Here is a 23,410-nt window from a genome sequence, read left to right as displayed (position 1 = left end):
CAAACCACAAAAACTATGAAAAAGTATGTGCCATGAATATACAAGGTTATTATCTTTATAATAAAAAGAGCTCATTATAAAACCTAAACAACATCACTAAATACTCAACAGAAAAAAATGGACAATCTACTCATCTACTCATAGGGAAAATCAAAATGGCTAATAAGCATGAAAAAGTTTTAATCATTATTTAAAATATCATTAATACTCAAATATCACTGGTCAGAATATAAAGTGGCACAATCTTTCAGGAGAGCAATTTGTCAACATGCTATTTCTATAAATATACGAGGAGATAATCACAGACACAAATAAATAGGTAAAAGAATATTAATTTCAAGCTTAATGTCCAAAAATATAGAAACTATTTTATATTACTGAATATCAATATTTGAGGATATCCTGCATCTTGCAAATTTTAAAGAAAATTCAGGTAACATGCTTATAATAAAATATCAAGTTTAAAAAAGCATAATATAAAATTATACATATATAGTTTGATCCAAGTTTTTAAAAATAAATAAGAGATATACATATGTTAATAAGAAAAACTGAAAGGAAATAAAATTATTAAATGTGGCAGAATTATAACTACTTTTATTTTCTTTTTTATACTTCTATTTTCTAAATTTCCTATAATGACTGTGTATTATTTTCACATTCAGCAAAAACAAGAATGTTTTTCTTTTTAAGTTACATTGCTTAGCATATTGATCTAGGTAATTAGGAATAATTCCCCAACTTGAGGTATTTAATAAAATTATATCTTTTGGAATTTGGAAAGGAATTTAGAAATGACCTAGTATAAACTACCATTCAGTAGATGAGAAAATAGGCCTAGGGATTCAGGTGCGCAAACTTGCTGATGTATTTAGAGGCAGAGCCATACTTAGAACTCAGATTGTTTTCCCACTGACCAATACACATTTTTACACTGCTTTATGATAGTGACTCAAAGAAGATGTAAAGGTCTAAGTAGAATAACTGTCATTTTGAGAAATGCTTTTCCCTGGTGTACCTTTAAATTTTCAGATCATTCTCATTTTAAACTATGAAACTGTTTGTAACAGGGGCACATATGCTATTTCCTATAACAGTTTTATTAAAAATTTCCACTGAAATAACTTCTCAGGCTTTCCTTTGAATTTAGATTTTGCTAACATTGTTATATTTTCAGCTGAATTTTACATCAAACCATGAGACTGGTTTGTATTACTGGTTTCTCAGATCACTTTGCTTTTCCTTCAAAGGTCTTTTTCCTCCTTACTTGATGAGTATTAGTAGGGTAGGAATATTTGATATACTTAGACACACTTCTACTTGGAGACATTTGAATGTATTTTCAATTTATTTATTTTTTATTAATGAATTCTTTAGTTTTTCTTAGTCTTATACTCCCAATACGAGGGCAGATACCTTTAGTTCAAGGTCTTCCTTTGGATCGTGGCTTTGAAAGCTACCTTTTGATTTTGAATCTGGGGAAACTAAGCTTGTGCGCTTCCTTCAAGCTAAGCTCACAGTGTTGCTTTGCCACCTAATTTCTGTTGGAGATAAATTTAATTTCCTCCTCTTTATTCTACCTGGATTTATAGGGATATTTTTCAACTTTACCTCTGATGGCGATGAGTCCGTTTTTAAAAGGCTTGGATATCTATCCTTCAGTTTTTCTTCTGGTGGGAAGAATAGATTTTTCATTGTTCTCTCCGGCACAGCCTCTGGCTGCTGTTCCTCTAAAGGTGGTACTTCGTCCTCTTCTGTTAACGTCAGCCTAGGAATAGTGGGCAGTGGAGTATCTGTTTCCTTTGTTGACATGTCACTTTTAGGAGCAACAATATTTGAATCATCTTCACCCGACTGGCTCAAAGTTGGTAGAGTCAGGCCTTTCTTATCATCATTATCCAGTAACTAGAAAATGTATCAATAAGACAAGCTACCTATTAATCATTATCAAATAGAAAATATTTAAAACTAACAAAACTGGACTTAAAATCATTTGTACTTTTATTCTTTATTATAACAAGTTACCATCAATATTTGTAAATGATTACATTCCTTATTAGAAGAGTTGAGAAATTCTCTACTTGCCTGACACCATGAACTATAGGATATTATCCATAAAAATGATCATACTGCATTATAAACTAGTGGTTCTCATATATTCATATTTTATAAATCATCAGCATCTCAGAAAAGAAAACCAAGGGGTCTGACATTTTACTGTTACTATACTATCACCAATATACCATAACAAAGGAAACTTTAATAGCAAAATAGCACAAAGAACAATATCATAAAAATCACAATTATATGGTCAAATAAAGGAAATTTAAATAGCAAAATAGTACAAAGAATAGTATCATAAAAGAAAGGATAGTCTGTTAAGCCAAGTAAATTTAGCTGTATGAGAAATTCTCTATATTGTCTTTTTTTCTCTCTCTTTGGATTGTGCAAAACAGAACATACTGACTCTTAAATTGGTATTTTGGGAGCCACTGGCCCAAGAACAGAAATCATTAAATCCTATTTGTCAAGTAGTACAGAAGAATCTTTTATATTTTATTGGTTTACATAGGGGTCCACTGCCTTACGGAATTAATACCTTCTGTAAAAGCTAAAAAGCAAATAATATTATGTGAACTCTATTTCTATTTATAAAATACAGACTATTACTTTGGAGATTATACATTACAGAGAATACACAGTTGTATTATAGAGAAAAAGTAAAGAATGTAGTTAGGTCTGTGGCATCCATTTCTAAGTGCAGAACTTTATGCTTTCTTTTACTTGTTTCCCCCTTCTGTTCATAAACACCTTTTGTCCCCTATATTCATATGTACTTTAAAATGTTACTATTTGATACTGAAACTTCCCTTTTAACAGTGTAATTTAAGTTAAATAAATCGTGTAACACTGTACAGATATTGTTGTAACAGAAATAACCATGAAAACCTGAATAACTTCTTGAGTGCTTTCTTCTATCTATAAATATTTCTCCATTTACAAATATTTCATCCCTTTATAAAATAGTAACTATTCGAAGTTCTCTTTCAAGTTCCCTTACCTCACTTGGAATAGTTTCAGCTTCTGCCTTTATAAGAGGGATATCTGTTAAGAAATTCATAGAAGTATTTTATTATATATAAAAAATAAACATTATTTATATGCATTAATAAAATATTACAGTTTTTCTCACCAAGAATAAGAGCAATTTAAATGAAAGCAGTTATTCAAACATAAACACTACATATTTAGTAAAAACAGGCTGATGAATCTCTGGGAAGATGGAGGAGTAAATGAACAAGTGTGGAGATGAAGTGAAAACATGTATAAAATGATAAGATTTCAGATCCCTCAATATAAGACATAAAAACAGGCTATACTATACTGTACTATATTTTACTAAAAGTCAAGAGGAAATAAAAATAAATCCCAGATGGTCAGTGATAAGGTTGGGATTGGAAAAAAAAAAGAGTAAAGTTGTATGTAACCAGAAAAAATAGGACCATTCAAGAGAGGCTAACTGAAACACTTGTAAAATTTTCCTAGAAATATAAAGAATACATATTTAGCAAACAAAAAAGAAAATTCTAAAAGGGAAAGGGAATAAATAATTGAGATACAAAGGGATGCATAAGTCTAGTAAAAAACAAAATTTATTAAGGTCACTATTAGCTGCATGACTGCTGTCAGCTCGTTTTTCTGAGCCTTGGTTTTCTCACATGTAAAATAGATTAGTGATAGCTTATCTTATAGGTATGTTACAAATAAATACAATGGGAGCAGCAATGTGGTTAAATGCTTGAGTTCTTGGGTCAAATAGACTAGGTTCAAATTAATGGCTGTGTCACCTCTCATTGACTTGATCCTCAGTTTTCTCATCTGTAAATATGTGGATAAATAATAATAGCACCCTCGATTGACTGCTCTGAGTACTGAGTTACATAATCCAAGTAATGTGCCTGGAACCCAGTGATCAGTAAATGTTAGCTGTAACTATAGGGAGCTACTGGAATGCCAAAAGGAAAGAAGTCACTAGAGGATCCAATGGGACTTGAAATAAACTCCGTGTATAAGTGAAAAAAAGTTAAAAAAAAAAAAAAAAGTAACCACAAGTGTGCGAGAAAGGTTAACCTCCAACATTCAACAGCAATATTGAAGAGGGAAGTTGTGATTCTCCTACAACCTAAACTTGAACGTTTCAGTGAAAGAGTAGATTAAAGATGAAATAGCTCTGCTAGGCTGGTTGATCTTCAGAGGTTAAGAAATGAATATATCAAAGCCTGAGGTAGCCGGGCAAGTAGAATTAGAGAAGTAACCTGTGGCCAAAGTCTTATAACAATAAATCATTAATCCACACCAGCAGAATCCAAGATTTTAAAGATAGAGTATTATGCATCTATTTTAACTTACTTTCTAAATGAATCTTTTAAGGGAGATTTTTCTTAAAGACTGCATGAACAGTATCTTCTATTAATTAAATATCTTACTGATAATTTGTGCAAAGTTCTCACATTTAATGTTAATTTAATTTCCTGTCCTGCTCTCTCTCCTCCTCCCTTTCTCTTACACACACACACGCACATGCACGCGCATACACACATCCTCCACATAAAAGAGACCAATAGCTCTACAGTTAACAATGTTTAACAAAAATACCTTTTCATAGATTATAGGTAAGATTTAACTTTTTTCTTGTTCTTAAAGAGGAAAGGAGTATTAAAGATAAAAATAAAAATAACTCTTAATTGGGTCTAAGTATTTTCTTTGGAGTGTTACAAAATAAATACTATATACCAAAACTATAATGAAATGTATTTTTATTCCCTAACAAAAAATGAAGTATACTTAGAGCAGATTGCTAGTTTTCTTTTTGTGATACAACCACCCTGTTTTAATTATCTTAATAATATAAAAGTTAAATTAGTTTCTTAACCTGATGTTACAGTATCTGTAGGTCTCTCTTCCAATTGGCTTTCAAGTACCTCACTGGTATTACTTTCCTAGAAGAAAAAAACATATTCGAGAAATGTTTAAAGAGCTAAAACATTTTTTCCTGCTTTAATCACTTTTTAAAAATACTTTTTAAAAATTTACAGAAGACAAGAAGAATATGGGTTTGTGAGAAAAGCAAACAGTACTGTTTTAAAGAGAGGCACACCCTGGCTAGGAGTTAATGGTCCAGGAAGAGAAGACCCAAGAATTGATAGGGTTTCCGAATGATGAATGCATGACAGAAAAAGATTACAAGACAAATGACATAATGTTTAACTTCAAGGGGTATAAGAGGATACCCCCAGGAAACAGATCACTTTTTTATTGGAATACATTATGGTCTATCAGTTGCAAAGTGATGTGGATATTTATAAAATTCCAAGAAGAATTATAAGGTGGAGTGACCACTGGCTCTTATAAAATACTGATATTTCAAAGAGAACCCAAAGTTCAGAGTCCCTTTAATGAAAAGCCCTGCAAAATTTTCCTAAAATACTAATTCTGTATTAGCAAATGCTAATCAATTTATCTTATCGTAGCACAATCCTGCCCAATTATCTCAGAGGCATTGAAAAACATGAATATATCAATATGTTATGACTACCATTTCAAAGCTGTGATTTTAGTCAATGTTTTATCTATTCACTGAAATCCCTATGAAACTTTTACTGCCAGGTCAAAATGTATAGATTAGATAGTACTTCTAAATAGTAAATCTTACTTATATATCTGATAAGGGTCTAGTATCCAAAATATATAAAGAACTCTTACAACTCAACAGTAAAAATACAAATAGCCTAATTAAAAAATCAGCAAAAGATATGAATAAAAATTTATTCAGGGCCTCCCTGGTGGCGCAGTGGTTGAGAAGTCCGCCTGCCGATGCAGGGGATACGGGTTCGTGCCCCGGTCTGGGAGGATCCCATATGCCGCGGAGCGGCTGGGCCCGTGGGCCATGGCTGCTGAGCCTGTGCGTCCGGGGCCTGTGCTCCGCAGCGGGAGAGGCCACAACAGTGAGAGGCCCGCGTACCACAAAAAAAAAAAAAAAAAAAAAAAAAAAAAAAAAAAAAAAAAATTTATTCAGAGAAGATATACAAACGGCCAGTATTCACATGAAAAGATGTTCACATCATTGGCCATTAAAGAAATGCAAATCAAAACCACAATGAGATACCACTTCAAACCCACTAGGATGGCCATAATTAAATTTTTTTAAAAAAGGAAAATAACAAGTGTTGTAGGAGATATGGCACCCTCATGCATTGCTGGTTAAATGTAAAATTGTGCAGCTGCTGTAGCAAACAGTTTGGCAGTTTCTGAAAAAGTTAACAGAATTATGATATGATCCAGCAATTCCACTCCTAAGTATATACCCAAGAGAATTAAAAACATACATGCACACAAAAACTGCACATGAATGTTCATAGCAGCATTATACATAATAGCTAAAAAATGGAAACAGCCAAATGTCCATCAACTGATGAGTGAATAAAAAAATGTAGTATATCCAAACAATGAAATATTATTTGGCAATGAAATGAAATGAAGTATTGATACATGCTACAATAGGGATGAACCTTAAAAACACTACACTAAGTGAAAGAATCAAGTCACAAAGGACCATATATTGTATGATTCCATTTATATGAAATATCTAGAACAAGCAAATCTTTAGAGATATAAAGTACATTAGTTGTCATCTAGGGCTAGCAGGGCATGAGGGGTTTGGAGGGTATAGGCTAAGAGGTATGGGGTTTCTTTTCGGGGTAATGATAATGTTCTCTGATTGTAGCGATGGAAGCACAACTCTGTCAATATACTTAGGGTCACTGAATTGTACACTTTAAATGGATGAACTGTATAGTATGTGAATTATATCTCAACAAAGCTGTTAAAAACTAAACCTTATAAATTATTAATCAATATTTATTGAATGTCACATTATCAAAATAGGAAAGTGCATGAACTATGAGTAGCATTTTATAGAGAGGGAACAAATAAACAATATCTGATCATTATTTTTACTTATCATGATTTTAAAATAAAAAGTAAAAATCTGGGCTTCTCTGGTGGCACAGTGGTTGAGAGTCCGCCTGCCGATGCAGGGGTTGTGGGTTCGTGCCCCGGTTCGGGAAGATCCCACATGCCGCGGAGCGGCTGGGCCCGTGAGCCATGGTCCCTGAGCCTGCGCGTCCAGAGCCTGTGCTCCGCAGTGGGAGAGGCCATAGCAGTGAGAGGCCTGCGTACCGCAAAAAAAAAAAAAAAAAAAAAAGTAAAAATCTATGTACGGAAGAATGTATTATGTTAATTACCTTAGTTTCTTTACGTTCCAATCTTGAGGTAAGAACTCCTTCTAAATAGCTAGCTTTTTCTATCCATGTACTCAAACGTCTATATTCTTTTTTCATTTTTTCTAGCCTAAAGAAAAATCAGTTACAGATTTAAAAAGTGATAGAAGAATATATATGGTATGAAGCAAAGAACAACACATACAGTATAATACATTTATAAAAAGTTCTTAAAGAAGAAAACCAACAATATATTGTTTAAGGACATATAGGAAAAGGAATGCTTACAACAAAAATCAGGATAGTAGTTACGTGGGGAGAGTTGGGGAGAGGGATGTAATCTCATAAGGGCACACAAAACACATTACAATATTGGTAATGTTGTATTTCTTAACCCGAACTGTAAATAACTAAGCAATGGTCTTATTATCTTTATTTAAGTTATACATACATATTTAAGAAATTATTCTATATATATTGCTCTCATTTAAACTATATACACATATTTTATAAATTATTCAACACATATATGATATCTCCTGCAATAAAACAAATGAAAAGATAGGAATTTAGTTTTTAATCCAAATTTCAAAAGGCTTTCATAATCTAAAAATATAATCGACAAGAATTAAATGGGAAAGAGGAAATGTTTCTCAATTCATTTCATTAGGACACTATGACCTTGACAATAAAGCATAACAAGGACATTACAAAGACGAAAAATTAGTCTAATCTCATTCACAAACATAGATGCAAATGTTACAAATAAAATATAATTTTAGTACAAAAAATGTAGTGGTATAAGGAAAAGATAATATACCATGGACCAGTTGGCTTTATCCCAGGAATATAAGGATATTTTGACATTAACAACAGAACGTTTAATTTAAATACAATTTAACTGATTAAAAGAGAAAAATAATTTGGCAAAATCCAACATCCATTCATGATTAAAATAGAAAACTCTTAGAAAACTAGGAACAGAATGGAATAATTTACTTAATCTGGTACAGGACATCAACCAAAAAACCCATATAAATAATGTGCTTGACTATTAAATGCTAGAAGCATTGCCATGAAAGATCCTAAACAAAACAAAGATGTCCACCCTTACCATTTATAACAGACATTGACTGGAGCTTCCAGCCAGCATAGAATGACAAGAAAACAAAACTAAAGATTAAGGATTGGGAACAAAGAAACAAAATTGTTATTACTTGTAGATGATATGACTGTTTAAATAAATTCCCCCAAATGATACCACAAATAAGTTATTATGAATATGAAAGTTTAGCAATAAAGGAAAATTCCAAGAAGATGATGAAAGCAGAAGTAGCATAGTTTAATTCTCCCAAATATTTACATAAAAACATTCAGAGTATCTAAGTAGCAAACCCAAAAACTTATAGGCAACATTTACAACAAAATCATGTGACAAGGTTTCCCTATTAACCCCATATACGTAAGACCTTCATGGTATCAGTGAATATATGGGAGAAAGCAACAGGTATAAAAGGGGCATCTGAGGAATGTGAGAATAAGAGAACCCCAAATAGCCAACAGGTAGTCACAAGAAAGCACCGCCAGCCAGCTTGAGAATAGCAGTTGAAACTGGGAGGGTTTTGTTCATTCCAATAGTGGGTGAGTACTAAGCATTCATGATAAGAATTAAAGGACTGGAGTAGTCTAACCACTGAGAGTGCTCAAAACTGACCAGCCAGGTCTCTACTTAGGGACAGGGCCTCAGACAACCTTGAAAGAAGGTCACTGTATTTTTAAACACCAAATAAAAACTTCAGAAGTGGGAGCTCTGTGAAGCTAGAAAAGCTTTCGGAACCAAGCTTCTACAAAAAATTCAGGAAAATTAATTTCATATAAAATTGAGCAACAGAGAATTATCAGGGCCAAATTCCAAAGTAGTTACAAGAAGATAATAAGGATCAAAATAACATTCTTAGATTGCAGAGACACACAACAAAGATACATGGGAGTCAGTGAGCAGAAGGAGGAGAGGGGGACCCACTCTGCTAGGAAGAAGGGGGTTGGGTGGTGCTGCCACTCAAGAGAAAGCAGAGCAACAGCCATCGCTGTCACTGGAAGCCAAAGAAGTCGAGGTTCTGCAGGTGGAGCTCAGGGAGCCACTCTGAATGGAGAAGCATTATAAGGATCCAGATGTGTTCTACTAAGCCAAGAACTGAAGAAATTTGTGGATTCCAGTCCAAGACGGTGAAGAGGCTCCCGAACTCATTCATCTCCTCTCAGAGATACACCAAATCTATAGCTGTGCAAGGAGCAATTCCTGCTGAAAGAAATCCAGAAATAGCTGAGCAACTCCTAAACACTGGACGAATGAGAAAATACCCACAGCAAATGGGTAGGAAAGGCTGAGACGCACTCTCGTCATAAAACTAACCCTGGCACCATGTCACACAATTGGGAAGGAACTTCCAATTCCCAGCATCTCTTTGAGGAGAGAAAGGTTTGGACCCCACAATGAGTGCTCCAACTTTCAAGACTGCCACTTGAGGGACAGGCCCCCAAAACACCTAGCTAGGTCACACCTAGCTTGTGACCATGAGACCCTCAAGGTTAAAACAAAATAGAAATAGTTCTTAATGGGTTCTCTAGGACTTGCCATGGTTATTTGCCAAGGGCTCAGCACAGAGTAGACAAAAACTGTCCATCTCCCAGTCTTTCCCCAAGAGAAGCCTACTCACATTCTGTAAAAGTTAATGTTTGAGGGTCAGGCTTCTAATTTAGCATGCTTCTAGGGGCTGACTGCAATCCTCCCTGTATATATATATATGTATATATATATATACATATGCAATGGTGTATCATTAGCCATAAAAAAGACTGAAATCTTGCCATTTGCAACAAAAAAGGTATAGTGCTTACTGAAACAAGTCAGACATAGAAAGACAAGTACTGTATGATTTCACTTATATGTGGAATTTAAAATTCAAAACAGATGAAGAAACATAAATCAGAGACAGAATCATAGACACAGGGGACAAACAGAGTGGAGGGGAGTGGAAGAGAGTGAAATAGGTAAGGGAAATTAAGAGGTACAAACCTCCAGTCACAAAATAAACGGCTCACGGGGATGAAATGTAAAGCATGGGGGATATAGTCAAAAATAATGTAATATCTTTGCTGACAGATGGTAACTAGACTTATCATGGTGATCATTTTGTAATTTATAGAAATGTTAAGTCACTGTGTTGTGCACCAGGAACAATATAGTGTTGTAGGTCAATAATACTTCAAAAAATGAAAGAACAAACTCATAGAAAAAAGAGATCAGATTTGGGGTTACCTGAGGCAGGGGGTGGGGGAGGGGGAATTGGATGAAGGTGGTCAAAAGGTACATACTTCCAGTTATAAGACAAATAAGTACTAGGCATTCAGTGTACAACATGATTAACATAATTAGCACTGCTATAGGTTATATATGAAAGCTGTTATGAGAGTAAATCCTACGAGATCTCATCACAAGAAAAAGAAACAAGATTTTCTTTTATTTTGAATCTATATGAGATTATGGATATTTGGTAATCTTATCATGATAATGATTTCATGATGTATGTAAGTCAAATCATTAAGTACTGCTTAAACTTATACAGTGCTGTGTGTCAATTATATCAATAAAACTGAAATAAAAATAAATAAATATTATGTGGAATCTAAAAAATGGTACAAGTGAACTTATTTACAAAACAGGAATAGAGTCACAAATGTAGAAAACAAACTTATGGTTACCAGAGTGGAGGGGGGAGAGAGATAAATTGAGAGATTGGTATTGACATATATACACTACTATGTATAAAACAGATAATTAGTAAGGACCTATTGTATATAGCACAGAGAACTCTACTCAATACTCTGTAATGACCTATACGGGAAAAGAACCTAAAAAAGAGTGGATATATGTATATGTATAACTGATTCACTTTGCTGTACACCTGAAACTAACACAACATAAATCAACTATACTCCAATAAAAATAAAGAAATAAATAAATGTTATTGAAAGAATAAAACATAGGACTAGGGGAAAAAGGGGTTCCTTGATCGCTCAACTCAATGTTTATGAATTAATTTATAAGTCTGAGTAAAATATGCATATACATAAACACTATTTTTAAAATTTCAGGAGTTCTGTTTCTGGCAATGATGGAATAGATTATTTCAGACCATCTCACTGCACAACTGAAAAAGCTAGACAAAGTATTTTAAAATTTTTTCTTTGGAAGCATCAGTCAGTTATAAAGGCAGCAAGAATTTGCAAATCCAAGATGCCAGACAGAAAGGAAGTCTAGAGACTTTGAGCCCATAATTTGGAGTCATTTTCCTTCAAGGCATTTGAGGTGGACAAGAGTTAAGAGCTTTGAGATAAATATGTAAGAATGAGGGAACAAAAACCAGAGTTCAGCCCCTGTTAAGGATGAGAAGCCATGGTAAGCACCTAGGCTTTCAGTTGGGGCCCTAGAGGGCTATACACCAAGAATAAGTGCCTCCTTAAATATTGTACCCTGGTTGCCTCACACTAGTCCCAGCCTGATGTTAAGAATAAGAGTAAAACAGAAAAAGACTAATGCCCACAGGAACTAAAGCCCAAATCATTTCATATCATTTCAGTCTCATCTCAATTGAATTAAGGTGATCTGGGATTGCTAGTGTTCCTAGGCTAGCTGGCTGCCAGATGCAAATGTATATGTTATCTGTAAAAATATATAATCAAGAGCCTCAAATCAGTTCTACAGATTTTCAAATACAATGTTTGGCACTTGATAAAAACAACTAGGCATATGAGAACATAAGATCTGACTAAAAACTCTGAGAAAAAAACCAACAATAGGTATAGACTTATAGGAAATCCAAATAATCAAGTTATTAGAGATGAACTTTGAAATACAATGATTAATATGTTCAAAGAATTAAAAGATAAGACTGAGGATTTTGGTAGAGAAGTGGAACTATAAAGTAAATGAAAATTCCATAACAAAAGGAAATAACTGAAATTAAGAACTCAATTGGCTTAACAGCAGATAAGAGACAAAGAAGAAAGAACCAATGATTATAAGACAGGTCAGAAGAAAATATCTAAAGCATAGAGATAAAAGATGGGAAATACAAAAAAGAGTATAAGAGACCTATAGACTATATTGTTGAGTGAAGAGGCAGAGAAAGTATTATACTTTCTCCCGTATTAATGTGTTCTCACCCCTTTTCTTGCCAGATCATTGACTTTTTAAAACAAACACTGAACCCATGAAATATCACCATGATGAAGGTTTCTGGACCAATAGCAAGCCTATGTCTCAAAGGAAAAATTAATATACAAATAACACATAAATAAGATGAAAAACTTTTTGTTTTGTTTTGTTTTTGTTTTTTACCTTGCCCGGGGTTGTTGCTGAAGTTTTTCAAGTCGTACTACAGATGGCTGGTTGGATTGGGAAACATTCAGGTCTGGGGATAAGAATGCTGGGTATTCTATTGGTTGTGGTATAATAACATTTCTGGAAAATGGTAATAAAGTTAAAATTACACAAAAGTCCACTTCTAAAATCAGTGTTAGCTATCACTTTTGAATCACTCTCTTTTACACTGTAAGCTCACCTATCCATTTTGGACCACTAGAGGACAGAGCTAGGAAAGAAGACAGAAGTCAGAAATACTGAGAGAGTGACCTCTTGAGTACTCTTACTACTAAGATCGTGGGTAGCAGAGATGGGAAAGAAGAGAAGGACCTGAAGTTCTAAGGAGAATTAGAAAGTGTTTGAGCCCAGACCTCTCTCCCTTTCTCTAGATCCAAATCTCTATCTCATGGCCCAGTCAAGTTGACACAAAAAACTAACCATCACAAGTCCACCCCTTGTCAACTTGGTACCCATAAACATCTTACAACGTGCTTAATCTCCAAATGAAAACAATAACAAGGTCATAATTAACCATACATGATACAACTCTCCTTTATACATACAGCCAAAAACTCACTAGCCCCTTCCTCAGAAAAGGATGTAAAGTCCTTGGGTGATGTTTACTCTTCTCCTTAATATCCTGAAACTTAAAAAACTATGATGTAAGGTTAACAATACTTAAATATTATGATATAAAGTAAATATATATTATGTTACATGATAAGGAGATGAGAGGGAAGAAAAACATATATATATAAATATTTTTTCCAGGTCACTGAGTAAACGGGCCAGAGTAGCACATCCAAAGGAATATGTTGCCTCCAAAACCCAAGAGGCCCACTAGGTGTTATGCCTCTTTTTTTGGTTGTAGGAGAGCCCAGATACAACAACTTACCCTTCACCTCAGCAGGAATATCTTGACAAGCCCCATACCTGGATCCCTAAAACTTCACTGAGGTAGAAAGCCCTCGAATTTTATCAGACTTATTTCCCACCTTCAGACATGCAAATATCTTTCAACTGATTGGATGAAGCCCACCCACATTAGTGAGGGCAATCTGCTTTACTCAGTCTGCTGATTTAAATGTTAATCTCACTCAAAACATCCAGAATAATATTTGACCAAATATCTGAGCACCCCCTGGCCCAGTCAGTTTGACACACCGAATTAACTGTCACACCCACCAAGTCATTGCCTTAGTCCAGATTGTCAGTATCTCTCATGTAGACTAATGCAACAGCTTCCTCCAATCCAATACTAAACTACTTCTGTCCATATTCAATCCTATTGATAGGATCATATAAAATGCAAGTTGATCATGGTATTTCCCCTACTTAAAATTCTTCAATGGTTCTATATCTGAAGCACTTCCAAATTTTTCCAATAAAGAACTCCTGTGGTTAGAGGACAGTGAAGGTCTCTGGAGGTGTAACTTAATGCAATCAGACACAAACCACACATCTTGGAATCATTCTGTTATCTTGAAAATTTGTGACTTTTTAATTCTACTGCATAATATATAAATGTTAATTTTAAGATAACATTTTCCCTCTCAAAATCTTTGAGCAAAGTGATACTCCAGAAAGATGCACCGTATCTTCCAGTGCTTTGTGTTGCCCTGACACACCCCTGAGGACTCAAAAGAGTAAAATTTACTCACATTTGAGAAGCATAAACCTACAGTGATGATGATGGTGATGATAAAACATTTATTCCTTTAATAAGTAGCTAACAACTGAGAATTCTATTTGCTACCATGTTCCAAGTGCTTTATATGTAACTTATTTAATCATTACAATAACACAATTGGGTAGTTGTTATTTTTATCCCATTCAATAGATGAAGCACAAAGAGCCGAAGTAACTTGCCCAAGGTCACACAGCTAGTACCTGGCAGAGTCCATGTGGTCTGGACTCTAGAGCCTGACCTCTTGACCACCATATCTTGCCCGCTCATCAAAATGCTTCAGCTCATCTCCCATTGCTCCTTTCCTTGCTCCTATGCGCTTTGCAACCCACAACAAACTACTCACTGTTCCCCATTATAACACAGCCTCTTAGGGCTCCCACCTTTTACTTATGTGCCTTCTCTGGGGAATGTGTCTCCTCACCCTTACAAAATCAACCTGATGCACCACTACTCATTTTTCAAGTCTTACATCGAGCACTCTTTCTTTTGTGGATCCTTACTTGATAATACGTTCCTCCTAACTCCCCCAAGAAGTATGGGAAGCCCCTTGGCTGTGTCCCACAGACCTCTATGTTAACCTCTAGAAGGGCTCCATCTCATTTGTATTATCTTATTGTTTTTACATGTTACCTTTGCATTAAACCATGAGCTACTTGAGGGCAGGGACCAAGCCTCATTTGTCTTCATATTTTTAGTGCCTTGGGGGTATAGCAAACATTCAATAAATGTTTATTGAATCAATGGATAAATAAGGAAATAATAATCAATAAACATAAGAAAAACATTAAACTTTGCTATTTCAACAAATCACCAATACCAAATGGACAAAATTTATTTTTAATAATACCCAGTGCTGATAGGAAATCAGCACTTAAGATTATAATTTCCTATTCTATACCTAATTTCCTCAATCTCATTTCAAGTATTTTCCATTCCTTATTCTTGGATAGCACCACAGATTAAATCTCTCTCTTTCAGGTGCTCATTTTTCTTTGATCTATTTCTACTGTTGAAATTGCAAGACTAATCGACATACTATATGTTAAGTTACTTTTGGCCTGCTAATTGCATTTTTTTGACCATAGGCTTTTTGCTGAAAATTTGGAAATAACAACTGGAGTGTGTGGAAGTGGGGGGTAATGCTACCATACTGCAGAGCAGAAAACTGGCAACTATTAGGCATCTTGATCTTAAAAGTTCCTCACCTCTTTCTGCAAAAGGAACATCTCACTGGCCAACTTTCCTCGTTAGGCTTCCCCTCCCTTCCCTCCTTCAGCCACGAAGTTGGCAACCCTTCTCTTCTTATCTCCAGACTTCCTCAACTCCTCTCTCCAGGGCTACACCCAGAAACTCAAAATATCTTCCCCCTTAAACAAAACAATTCACTGCTTTCTTTATCTTGGAGTCTAGTTCATTCTGGCCATGTCTTAAGACAACCAAAATTCTCCATCAAATGGATTACATATTTTAAATGCCACATGATATAACTGTGTTAATAAGACTTTAACACTTACGTCACAGGGTCTGTTCTTTCTGGAGGTGGTGCAATATTCATAAACATAGATGGCTTAATAATTTCCTGAAGAGGTTTTAACTGAGGAAAATAATAAGTATATATTAACACTGTTTAGTTACAATTCCAGTTCATCCTAATACTACTATCTCCCAGGACTTAAATTATATATATAAAGAGGAAAGGAATTAAGAGAGGAAGAAAGAATTAACATTGAGCACTAAGTATCTGCCAAGAATTTTGCATCTTTAATATTATTTAATCATCCTAATAATCCTATGAGGTAGATAACTATGCCTATTTTACAGATAATACTGAAGATCAGTAATTGTTCAAGGGTTACCCAATAGGCATGAGAGCCAACATTTGAATGCAACTTTATCTCCTCCAGTGCAAGTCCTCTTTATACATTATCATGATAGGTAAGTAGAGGACTATGTTACTGAAAAGTTCATGGACATAAAATCAAATAGAACTTTTATTAAATTTCCCACTCTTTTCCTTACAATGCCTTTGTTCCTAGTTTTTAGTAGAGTCCACCTACATAAAACAATACAGTATTTGCCCAGTCTTATTTGAAAAGGATCTATCTCCCTAAGAATGGGGTTGTTACATGTTATATCCAGATACAATACCTATCTCTGAACTTGGTACTCATAAACTACGTCACAAAAAGGACTAAGCCTTTTGTGACACAGTTTAGGACTGATTAGTGATCCCTTTAAGGTCTAATTTATGATAAGAAAATAGGCAAAATGAAAAGAAAGAAAAATCAAAGCAGAAAGGGGAAAAAGAAAAAAAGCTTGTGTCAGTGGCTTTCATCAATATATTACTTACCTGTGATTCAAAATGTATTTAAAAACATTATGATATACCACAGGCAAAATTTAAAAATACATTTTACAGGGATTTCCCTGTTAACACACAGCAGTAGACTTATTTAATAAGACTGATGTACCGACTCTCAATTCCTAATTAAAAAACAGCCAAGAATATGAAAAATAGCAAAAACTGAAAATTAAAGATTATATGTAAAGTATACGGGTCATTTCTCCTATATAACTGCAGTACTAATGGGACTGAATTTATAAATGTCCCAAAGCTGTGACAGTACCCAGGGATATCAAGATTTCTTTCAAACACTTGGTAAGAATATATGTTGGTACAATTTTTCTAGAACAATTCCTTGAAAAGGCCATTACTGACAATGATTTCCATTCTAGGAATCCGGCCTGAGGACATAATGAAAGAAAAGGATATAGGTTAATGTACAAAAATTTTCTCTGCAACATGGATATATGTAGTAAATTTAAAGGGGCAGGCTAAACCTAGGAAGATACCTTCTTTGGGCATATTACTCTCTTGATGAATCAAGAAGGGATGATGTTGAAATAATCATGGGGAGAAAGGATTATATGTGATTAAAGTACAAAATATCTGAATAACATCAATGACTCTATTTTTTTTTTTTTTTTTTTTTTTTTTTGTGGTACGCGGGCCTCTCACTGTTGTGGCCTCTCCCCCCGCGGAGCACAGGCTCCAGACGCACAGGCCCAGTGGCCATGGCTCACGGGCCCAGCCGCTCTGCGGCATGTGGGATCCTCCCAGACCGGGGCACGAACCCTTGTCCCCTGCATCGGCAGGTAGACTCTCAACCACTGCGCCACCGGGGAAGTCCCCAATGACTCTATTTTAATGATTATTTTTAGATATAAAAATCCACATTCATTTCTTGAATACTTAATTTTGTTTTCAATTATGTAATTGTATGTGTACACACACACAAAAGTATTATAATAAAGACAGTTTGAATAAAATCTCATTATTTAAAAATGTATAAACAAACAATGGTAAAGTTTCATTTTTCTTTAGGCTAGAGAAAAATGGTGTTCTTTTAAAAATATTTTAAAGATTTTATCAAACTGGAAAGGATAGAGGCTCAGGAGGATGATTTAACTGAAGAGCTGCAGTAGAATTATTTTTAAAAGAGGGAAACTAACCTGATGTGAAAATCCATAACCAAAGTTTCCATAGGAGAACATAAATTCCACTTCTGCCCTGCAGATAAACTAAACATGTGCCAAATTTATTTTATTGTTTGATCAGAAAGATATTTTAATGGAGAGGTGATAACAAGTGATATTTTTACCTCACAAATCTATAACTTAGAAAAACCAAAGCATGAATCTCTTGATTAAAAAAAAAAATTTACACAAGTAACTCCTATAGAAGAATCTATGGCATTCCTGAAATGTTAAAAACCTTACGTTAAAGTTAAGGAGTATTACATGATTAAAATATGGAAAATATCAATTTACAATTGTTAATAGAATTATACAGAGATACATATATACATATGTATATATGTATTCATATCCATGTATATAATATTTTTAAGTATTTATTCACACTTTTCCCATCTCCACTTCCATTTTCAGATAAAATTTTGATTTAGACAAGTGATTTCATCTCTCTGAACCACAGCTGGCTCATATGTGAAATGAAGGAGGGTGTCAGAGGTTATGCCCTCAAATGTCCATCATTCTGTTTTTTATGTTTCCTATCCCCGATCTGGCTATTGGCAGAAGAAGCCTCTCTGAGTAGATGATCAATTAATCAAGATAATAATTTTTAAGTACTTAAAAAGGAATTCAAGTAAGAACTGTAAACAACTCTTTAGAAACTCCTTAAGGAGGAAAATAATATTTCCTCAATTCAGTATGTGAGGATCCTAAGGCTATGCAAAGAAGCAGCCAGAGGCATTTTCCTCTCTTACCCAGTGATTTCTAATTTCTGTGTTCACCATTTAGCAGTAAGATAGCAGCATTTTAAAAAACGGTGGAGATGAAGATTGTGAGCAAATATTATACTTTTTATTTAATATATTTCCATTAGTTCAAACAGTGACTGGTAGGGTAACAAAAGAATAAAAACAATATCAGAATAAAGTTACATGAAATGTTAAGTGTGTGCACAAAGCTTTGGAAGTTTCAGTAAAGTTCTTACTGTGTTTTTATTCAACATTCGGAGTTCTTCAGTAAAGCACCCTTTCTAGAAAAAGTAACAAACAATAAAATTCTTAAATATAGAATCACTGATGTAGTCTCTTGTATATTATCTAAATCATTTTATAAATTTTTAAAAATCGGTAATGATGTTTAATGCACATATAAATTTAATAGCTAAAATACAAAAATAATGAATGTTTGGAAGAAAATAAAAATTCCAGGTTGTACCAGAAGTAAATGTTAATATTTACATTTATGTTTTAAAGAAAAATGTTCCTGCTGCTTATACTTAGAGGAACTGCCAGGCCTGCACTCCTTCTGAGGGGTTAAACATGAATCTACACGATAGGCTGACTCATGACAGAACTGAGTGTTTTTCTCATCTCTTGGGGACTGTTGGGATCTTTTTAACCAGGGAAACATTTGGTATCCTTGGTCACCATCTCTGATCATCTCTGCTGTGCTATGAGTCCTCCCATCTAATCCAACATTCAATGGTTCTCTTTCTTTCCAGCATTTTCCACTGTGGCTCATGGAACCCCTATTCCATGGTTGACAAGCAACCTTACATCTTTAACTGCTCCACTAAACATTTCCAGCTTTCTTTAGCTCAGACCTGCCTCACCACTAAGGATGCCGCTTCCATTACAGACTCCTCAAGTGAAGGCCCACATATCTCAAGGTTAGGCGGTGGGGTAGCATCCTCCATACTCTCTTCTATTGCTTCCAGATCTTATTATTTATTATCTTATTATACAGATAAAAAGTTTTCCTCTTCTAAGGCTCATGCTCTCTGGAATGTCTTTCAGACATTCTGGTCACTAATTCTCATTTAGTGAAAATTTTGGCATCTGGTCTACATGTCCTCTGAACCCCCAAAACATAGCAATCCACAAGAACTTATTTAACACCTGTCCTCTCAGTTCCTGGTGAGGCATTATAATGAGGAAAATAACAGGTGGTGGTACAATGACAGACATCACATAAAATTAGCATACAATATATATTCTTCATATAAAGTCACAAGATTTCTCAGAAAATTCATAAGTAATTGAAATTGATCTCCTTAATGATCCTGTCAACATGCTCTTTATAGCTTCTTGCTTTTTAAAGCTTCCCTTTCCCCAAAGTGGGGAGTGGGGAAACATCTTACTGTTCCAAGACTGCCTTTTTCTTCTCTTCTCTTTTAAAAATGGTGTCTCTGCTTTTGATGGAAAACTCAACCTACTGATTCATCTCCCACATATATAAGTAAACTTTTAGTCATACTTTTAACTACTGTAAATGTCTTTGAGTTATTTCTGACGGTCCCACTGAGATCTACCCAATTGAGTCTTCATTGGAGCCAATTAAATGTTCATCCTGAATGTGCATCTAACTCATCCAAATCCACTGAGTTTTAGGCTTGCCTTCACCCAGCTCCACTGATGAGTTTCAATGTGTGACAATGAGCTACTTGGTTCCCTGTCCTGAATTTGATTCTGCTCCATCCAAAGCAAGTTACATGGCTAAACGCAGTAGTCGGGGTGGGGAGCACTGTAGACTACTCAAAGGTATAGATACTGGGAGGCATGATTCTTTAGGGGGCATTACTCTAACAATCTTCCACACCTTTGAATTTTCTATTGCCTTTCTCAAATAATTACAGTAGCTATCAATCTTTCTAATTGTTGAATTTATCACCTAGTCTTAGGCTCATCTGCTATGGATCATATAGCCAAACCAATGAACACAAATGGTATTGCAATTCATTCCAAAATTAACATTACATTCCCTTCTATAATCAATACAGAAATATTATAAACTCCAATATACTTATATGCCTTAATGGGACCCCAGACCTTAACAATTAGCTGATGTTTCTGGTTTCTCCCAGAGTCTCAAAGAAATCCAAAATGTATCAGGGATAGGAAGGAACAAGGGATTAATGATACAAGTACAGACCAATTACTTTTTTTGTTTTTTGGCTGCATTGGGTCTTCGTTGCTGTGCATGGGCTTTCTCTAGTTGCAGTGAGTGGGGGCTACTCTTAGTTGCAGTGCGTGGGCTTCTCATTGCGGTGGCTTCTCTTGTTGCGGAGCACGGGCTCTAGGCGCATAGGCTTCAGTAGTTGTGGCACGCGGGCTCAGTAGTTGTGGTGCACGGGCTTAGTTGCCCTGCGGCATGTGGGATCTTCCCAGACCAGGGCTCTAACCCGTGTCCCCTGCATTGGCAGGTGGATTCTTAACCACTGTGCAACCAGGGAAGCCCCAATTACTTTTTTTTAATAAAGTTATATAAAACCTATTATGTGATTTATTTAATTCAATTCAGCATATTTGTCCTCCAAAATCAGGCCAATTATATTCAGAAAGCAATTGATACCAATTGGTAATCATAAACAATATACGTGTACTTTCCAAGTATACAAGTGAGATAATTGTTGTACAATCAGATGGCCCTCCCATGTTTCCAAACATGATCTGTAGTTTGGGTCTTATCATCAGGTCTTTCCAACTCAACCAAGCACTAGATTTTACCAATCTGCATGAGGATTTCTACCATGGCTAGTAGTTCTATAATCAAGTGGTCTATAATCTATCCCTGCATGTGACCCAAATAGCAAATGATACAGCTCAAGCTTTAGAGACCAAAGAGATAAGCATAAATTTGTTGACTACCATCATAAATTGTAAAAGGCCTTTTAAGTTATCAAGGCAGTCAAAGGGTACAAACTTCTAGTTACAAGATAAATAAGTACTAGAGATGTAGTGTACAACATGATAAAAACAATGAACACCATGGCATGTTACACGAAAGTTATTAAGGGAGTAAACCCTAAGAGTTCTGCTCATCATAAAAAATTTTTTTCTCTATTTCTTTAGCGTTTTGTCTATATGAGATGATGGATATTCATAAAACTTATTGTGGTAATCATTTCATCAGGTATGTAAGCCAAATCATTATGCTGAATACCTTAAACTTGTAAAGTGCTGCATGTAAATTACATCTCAATAAAACCAGAATAAAAAAAAGGCCCTCCTAAAAAGATGTTCAACATTATTAGCTGTTAGGGAACTGCAAATTAATACCACAATAACACTACACAGCCATCAGAATGGCTAAAATAAAGAATAGTGACACTACCAAATCCTGATGAGGATGCTGAGAAACTGGATCATTCACACATTTCTGGTGGGAATGTACAATGGCACAGCCACTACGGAAAACAGTTTGGCAGTTTCTTTAAAAACGGTACACACAAACTACCTTATAACCCAGAAATTTATCTGAGAAGCGAACACTATATTCACGCAAAAACCTGTGAATATAGTAACTTATTCATAACCACCAAAAACTGGAAACAGTCCAGATGTCCTCCAATGGGCAAATATTTAAGCAAATTGTGGTACATTCACACCATGAAGTACTACTCAACAACAGAAAGGAATGAACTATGGATACATGAGGTAACCTGTAAGATTCTCCAGAGAATCATGCTAAGTGAAAACACGCCAATCCTAAAAGGTTACATAATGTATGATTCCATTTATATAACATCCTTGAACTGAGAAAATTACAGAAATGAAGAACAGACTGGTGGTAACCAACTGTTAAGGAAGGGTAAGGGCAGGAAGGAAGTGGGTGTAGCTATAAAAGGGCAACATAAGGGATCCTTGTATAGATGGCAACGTTCTGTAGTTTGGTTGTGATACTTACCATAGTTTTGAAAGATGTTACCATCAGGGGGAAAATGAGTACATAGGATCATGCTGTATTATTTCTTTCAGCTGCCTGTGAATCTATAATTATCTCAAAATAAAAGTTTTAAAAAAGGTCACTTGGCTATTTAAGGTGGGCCAAACTCATCCATGGGACTTATTCTCCCATTAGGCCTAGTTTGAATAGGGCTGGATACAAACTAAATGCAAAACATTTGTCTCATAGTTCTTATCTTCCTCTATTGTCTGATGTCCAGATGCTTAAATATTATTATAGAACTATCAGCCCAAGCCAACATCAAGCCAATAAAAGTGCATCAAAAAAAAAAAAAAAAAAAAAGACCAAAGTCCTCATGGTAAACTTTGTACTTCTGGGATCTGAGTTGTGACCAAAAGGGGGTAACTGAGAAATTCTAATAAGGAAAATGATGTAATATTTAATTAAGGTAAAAGTGCCTGTAGAAGAATTCTGACAGATAATACACAGAGGCAGCATACCACAGCTAAAATCGTAAGGCTTTGGGGGGAAATCCATAAATAACCAAAATTTCTTTCTCTGATAACTCTGATAAATAAATAACATGGTCTCTACCTACGATGTAGCAATTCATCATAGAGACTCATCGAGGGCAATTCATGTAGAGACTTTCTGCAGATACGCACTGGAAGATATGTTCAAAAAAATTCACTGCAGCAATGTGCACAATAGTAAAAAACAGAAAACAATCAAAATATCCATTAAAAAATTATAGATAGGGCTTCCCTGGTGGCACAGTGGTTGAGAGTCTGCCTG

At 34.9% G+C, this 23,410-nt stretch overlaps 1 protein-coding gene across 1 annotated transcript in view; it reads right to left on the bottom strand.

The window, feature by feature from the left end:
* The window catches only part of C2CD6 (C2 calcium dependent domain containing 6), a gene marked incomplete at both ends in the record, with an annotated part of 136,636 nt that overhangs the window by 76,064 nt on the left and 37,162 nt on the right, over positions 1-23,410 (bottom strand). Inside the window, 7 exon segments of the mRNA XM_079710678.1 lie at positions 1,612-1,905; positions 4,944-5,000; positions 7,089-7,410; positions 12,682-12,804; positions 15,910-15,989; positions 17,909-17,977; positions 18,915-18,959. Of these exon segments, the coding sequence (XP_079566804.1) occupies positions 1,612-1,905; positions 4,944-5,000; positions 7,089-7,410; positions 12,682-12,804; positions 15,910-15,989; positions 17,909-17,977; positions 18,915-18,959 (990 nt within the window).

This window comes from Hyperoodon ampullatus (assembly GCF_949752795.1).
Source record: "Hyperoodon ampullatus genome assembly, chromosome: 8".
Taxonomy (NCBI): domain Eukaryota; kingdom Metazoa; phylum Chordata; class Mammalia; order Artiodactyla; family Ziphiidae; genus Hyperoodon; species Hyperoodon ampullatus.
The sequence above is the reverse complement of the archived record's forward strand: the minus strand, read 5'-3'. Positions and strand labels throughout refer to the sequence as shown.